Source organism: Enoplosus armatus, chromosome 22, assembly GCF_043641665.1.
Source record: "Enoplosus armatus isolate fEnoArm2 chromosome 22, fEnoArm2.hap1, whole genome shotgun sequence".
In the NCBI taxonomy this organism is placed as follows: Eukaryota; Metazoa; Chordata; class Actinopteri; order Centrarchiformes; family Enoplosidae; genus Enoplosus; species Enoplosus armatus.
In genome coordinates, this window is record NC_092201.1 from 1,906,618 (window position 1) to 1,912,664 (window position 6,047).

The 6,047-nt window shown below is 42.4% G+C and overlaps 1 protein-coding gene across 1 annotated transcript; it reads left to right on the top strand.

Moving 5' to 3' along the window:
- Positions 1-4,147: 4,147 nt before the first annotated feature.
- Positions 4,148-5,780, top strand: LOC139304895 (E3 ubiquitin-protein ligase TRIM21-like). Its single transcript, XM_070928797.1, has 2 exons — positions 4,148-4,427; positions 4,635-5,780. Exons 1-2 carry the CDS (start codon positions 4,148-4,150, stop codon positions 5,726-5,728), a joined length of 1,374 nt encoding a protein of 457 aa, XP_070784898.1. The 3' UTR covers positions 5,729-5,780.
- Positions 5,781-6,047: the final 267 nt, after the last annotated feature.

The window sequence follows — 6,047 nt, forward strand, 5'->3', positions numbered from 1 at the left end:
CAACTACAACCATCAAGTGTCTGACTCGACTGTTCTGATCACTTCTGATTACTTTTCTCTCCTCTTCATGTTTCTGGGACCTGGTTTCAGTTTGATGTCACTCTTTCAGTTTTTAGAGAATGTTTTTAGAGAATGTGTTCAGTCATTTTCTCTGTTTTCAGTCTTTAGTTTGATGTTTTTGCAGCTTCAGATCATCGATGAAAGACTCCTCCTCCTCTTCCTCTTCTTCTTCTTCTTCTTCTTCTTTACTTTTTAAAGCTGTGTACCGTTTCTCACCCCTTGAAACTCACTTGCTCAGAGGCACAGAGGCAGCCGGTTTCTAACCTGCAGCCGTGGTAACTGAGACAGGCCTGTTACCATGGTTACCTCAGAGAGAGAGCCTGTCATTCATTCCTCTCTCTCTCTCTCTCTCTCTCTCTTGTTCATGTCAGTTCAGGTTTTCTGAGCCTGACAGGATTATAACCTGACATGAAACCCTGAAACACACACACACACACACACACACACACACACACACACACACACACAGTCTGTGACATTGAGAGAAAATAGAATTGAAGGCTGCAGATTCACAGTACAAATCAGACGCTATTTACCCTGGAGCACACACACACACACACACACACACACACACACACCAGTAGCTCTCTGTATTTGGATTACCAGCACACAGGCTGAGTGTGTGTGTGTGTGTGTGTGTGTGTGTGTGTGTGTGTGTGTGTGTGAGAACCTGGGGATTCAGCAGCAAAGTAAACGTGCACGAGGCTTTCACACACTTAATAAAGCCTTTTTAAACCCGGTTAAAGGTTTACATGGTCAAATAATCAGGTTTCTGCAGCTGAAGTCGAGCTGCATTAACCAGGTATTACGGACGTCCCCCTCCTCATATCATCATTTATGATAATTGCATTTGTGTTAGAAGATATCCGACTCAGCAGCTGTGTGTTCAGGATGGGGGGTGCCGGACGAGTCCTCTCTGCCGGGTCCTGTTCTGCGATAATATGTGAATCCTTTTTGACGTGTATTCAGCTGAAAACAGCACAAAGACAATATATCGAATGTTTCACCTCATCAGCGTCTTTGAGTTTTGTGAATATTTGCATATTTTGACTTGAATTGTAAAGTTGGGGAAGTCACATACACCAACTTCTCTATATATATTTCAACTTTTTTAAATGATTTCCATTCTGGTCTTTTCATGCATGAGCGGTAAACTGAAGGATAAAGACTCTGCGATGTTTGAAAACACAGACTTACTGCATCAGACTTCTTCTGACCGTCGTGGTTGAAATTATATTCTGCACAATAAAAAAGAAAAAAAGATTTTTAACCCCTAAAAACACCAGTGCTGAATATGAAACTATCAGATTGTTCGATCACTTTGACATCTGGAAGCTCACCTTTTGCTGAAAGTCTTTCCTGAACTGTGATCATGACGTCTGAACAGAGTGGGCGATATCTACAGTTACAGAAAGATTTCCTTTTTTTTATCCATTTATAAAGGTCTTAATATAGATTATATATATTTTAGTAGTAATTTTACATTTCTGACAGCTTTTACTCATGAAATGAGAATTACAGGATGTGTGAGTCGATAACCAGTCAGATTGTGAAGCACAGCAGGGACTTCCTCCAGACATCAGCATCGAAATGACAACTTTATTTCCAAATGATTAAGTGTAGCTTCAGTCGTAGTGTATATTTTATTTATTTGACTTGTTATTCCTTTTGTTGCTCGTGTGCGATGTGTTGATCCCAATCTGAATCTCCTCAACTCAAACGCTGCTGCAGTGAAGCTGGTTTCATATTGAAGTCTTTTTTTCTTACAATGCAGAGATGAACACACACACACACAGTTATGATACTACAATAATTTCTACATACAGTCTCAAAGTGACACACACACAGTAGTGATGTCAGATTAAAAGGCGCCTCAGGCTGCAGATAGAAACCTTAATCATCCATCAACTCTGACTGCTGCTGTAATTATTACACAACACACACACACACACACACACACACACTCAAAGCATCTGTCATCTTCCAGTGTTTTCTCTTCTACTCTTGAGGAAACAACCAATTTGCTGAACGTCTCTCTCTCTCTTCAGCTGATTGGCTGTGAAATACTGCATGACACAAACTACTACAGAGTACTACAGAGCACTTAAAACTACCACAACACAATACTACCGAAGACGGTGGTATAGTTAAACAGCGGTGGAGGAAGTATTCAGATGCGTTACTTCAGTAAAAGTACTAATACCACAGAGGTTACACCAGAAGAAGAGCCACTCACCATCAGAGTGTCAATCTGCCTAAAGAGACTTCGGCTTCATGCAACATTGATGTGAAGAGCCGCAGTGAAACTCTGCTGACTGCTGACAACACAGAGGGCTGCATGACGGCTGCATGTGCGGTGGAGTCGCTCTGGTGGTTAACTTCCTGCAGGGTGAGCTGAAGTATCTGCAGAGGTGGGCAGTAAATTAATTAGACGCATTATTACAGCAATATCTCAGAACAGGCGTCAGTGAGATCACAAGTTAAACTCGTGTTCAGTTTTACCGGAACAGCTCTGTGAGGCTGCAGCTTTTTATGAAACGTCCAACCCTCAGAGTGACCTTTCAGTGACGGAGGAGACATCTGGTGTCCAGAGGTCAAACCTTGTGAATCGAAAGCTTTTCTAATGATATAATTTAACTTGTTTTGTGGACAGTGGACAAAGTGTCTTTTATATGTTTAACTAAAAACCTGCAACTGCAGAGGATTATTACAGCAGCAGAGTGAGACATCTTCTCACGCAAACACTCTCTGATACTGAACCGATTGATTTGAAGTGTGTGTACTTCATGTTTCATCCATTACTGAGTTGAAGAAATGAAGCCAAATAAATAGTTATTCACTGCCATTCCTCACCTGTCCACTAGGCGTCCTCAGTGTGTTAGTAATGAGCAGTACGTCCTTAGAGTTATATATATATATACATATATATATTATATATATTTTGGCACCTGATTTAGTCTGAAAATGTATATTAGTTCTGGTCATGTTATATTTTTGTTCTGTTTGAACAGAAGCGCTCTCTCTCTGTTGTTGCTGCTCACCGTTCGTTACCACGCCGACCTGTTCTCTCATTCCAGAGCAGTGACTCATTAAGGTTCACTGACAAACTGTCGACTGTCTCACCACAAATCACCAAATCATCATTTGAAAAGTTTCACCTTCGCCAGAAGTAAAAACAAAAGCGGCGCATCCTGTGTAGCTGTACTCTATAAGAGTCCATCTGTACACAGTAATCAGGTACATGTGTACCCGATCAGTATATACATATATACAGTATATTCACTGGAATCACAACATACTGATAGCTTCCATTCAACCAAGAAATACACTTTCATTCAATTCAAGTCTTCACTACAGATATGAAATGAATCTGCAGACATGGCTGTAAACTGCAGCTTGACTGGTTGGTGGAGGCGAACAACAGCAGGGAGGTGAATCTAGTTTTTATTGACTTGAAAACTGTACTTAAATCCATTAATTCAGGACATTTAAGCTGCGTTCTGTTACTGTGCAGCAGGTGAGACACTGTTAATGACGGGAGTTAAGGCGAACAGAGACAAAGATAAAAGATATTTGGACCAACACCCTGTTGTCAGCGAAGACCCTCAGAACCACAGATACAAATACACACCGAACTGACGTAACAACCCTCAAAATAAGCCTCGTTTTCTTCCCTCCTGCCTCACATTCATAGAAGAATGTTTGTAAGAAGGAAAAGACATGTTCATTAAATTGTTGTTAAATATATATATCAAATGCTCCTTTACGCTGATCGTTGTTGTGATTATATTCAGGTTTGAAGGCGTGCCGCTGTGAAATGTTTTGTTTTATTTTTTTTCCCAGTATGAAACTTGTCTGTAGTGTAACTGACAGCTGCTGTTCAAGCTTACAGGGAGCAGTCAGTCAGTCGTTGCCTCCTACAGAACACCTTTAAAATGATCCTGTATTCTGTATGACATGTTTCTGGTTTTAGAAATAAATAGTTTCAGTTTTTTTATGTCTTTTTTTTTAACTGGGTTGAATTGTGTTATGACGCTGGTACGTCACACAATTTCTACACTTTCTGTTTTGGTTACAGACTCTCAGCATGTCGGCTGCAAACTACCTGCTGACTGAAGAGCAGCTTCTGTGCTGCATCTGTCTGGAAGTGTTCACTGACCCGGTCACGTTACCATGTGGACACAACTTCTGCAAGTCCTGCATCAGTCAGCACTTGAATTATAATTCTTCCCAGCGCCAGTGTCCCATGTGTAAAGAGTGTGTTAATAGAAAATATAAGCTTAGGGTCAATACTGTCTTATCTGACATGGCTGTTCAGTACAGACAGTCAGCTGGAAGGAAAACCAGCAGCAGCTCAGAGCAAGACGCTAAACAAACAGCCCTGATGTCCTGTCTGCTGTTAGCATTAGTCCTGGCAGGTTAGCTTCATCAAACAGTGTCCAGCCTGACAGCTGATCAGGAAGGCAGCATGTGTACCAAGCATGGCAAACCTCTGGAGCTCTACTGCAAGAACGAACAAATGCTCTTATGTCAGACCTGCGCTAAATCAAGTCGCAGATTTCACCATGTTGTTCCTCTGAAGGAAGAATATGAAGCAAAGAAGACGGAGCTTAGGAAAGCAGAGGCTAAACTTCAGCAGGAGATCCTGGAGAGACAACTGAAAAATCAGGAGATCGAACACTCGGTAAAGCTCAGCAAGGAGGCTGCAGACAGAGAGAGGGCAGATGCTGTTCAGGTCTTCACCGCTTTGATAGAGTCTTTGGAAAGAGCCATGGCCGAGCTCATCTCGATGATTGAAGAGAAGCAGAAAACGACTGAGAAACAGGCCGAAGGTTTCATCCAAGAGCTGGAGCAGGAAATCTTTGAGCTGATGAGGAGCCGGGCTGAGTTGGAGCAGCTCTCACGCTCAAAAGACCACCTCCACTTCCTCCGGAGCTTCCCGTCCCTGAACGCCGATCCACCCACGAAAGACTGGACAGAGGTCATTATTTGTCCGGCGTCATATGGAGGAATCCTAAGGACAGCCATGGAGAAGGCTTGGGTTCAGCTGAAAGAGATGATCAGAAATGAGATGAAGAATCTGGATGAAGCTGAGCTGACGAGCATCCAGCAGAGTGCCGTGGACGTGACTCTGGATCCTGATACAGCACATCCTGAACTCGTCCTGTCTGATGATGGGAAACAAGTACATCATGGTGATGTGCTGCAAGACCTCCCATACAACTCAAAAAGATTTGAACTTCAATTAGTCTTGGGAAAGCAGCATTTCTCTTGTGGAATATTTCACTATAACGTTGAAGTTAAAGGAAAGACTGGATGGATGTTCGGAGTGGCCAAAGAGTCGATCAACAAGAAGACAGAAATTGAACTAAACCCTGAGAACGGCATCTGGGGTATTTGTATGCATACATCAGAGTACTTTGCACTTGCTAACCAGCTTGTCCCTATCCCTGTGAATTCTCCTCCTGAGACGGTGGAAGTGTTTGTGGATTACGAGGAGGGTCGGGTCTCTTTTTATGACGTAGATGCCGAAGATCTTCTCTACTCCTTCACTGGCTGCTCCTTCACTGAGAAACTCTTCCCAATCTTCAGTCCTGGACTTAATAATGATGGCAGAAACTCTGCCCCTCTGATCATCTCCCCTGTCAATCACTACGCAGTAAACTAATCATCATTTTTGCAAAAAGACTTTCCCGTTAATGTTGTTATTATTACTGGTGTTGGAGACTCTGTCTGTCTTTAAAGTTTCATGTTAACGTTTTGGTTCTTGTAGCTGTTTTTCTTTTTCAGATGAAATAAACATTTTCACACAAACAGGCAGGAAACACTGAGGAGAGAAACGACTACAGCTGAGAGTCTGTACAGGCTGGACGGATTATGGTAATGTGTCAGAGGCCAGGTGCATGATGGGAATGGAGATGAGTGTGTCGGGGCTGGTTGGTTTGGATATGAGGCAGATTATGGAAATATGATGGTCTGGATTTCAG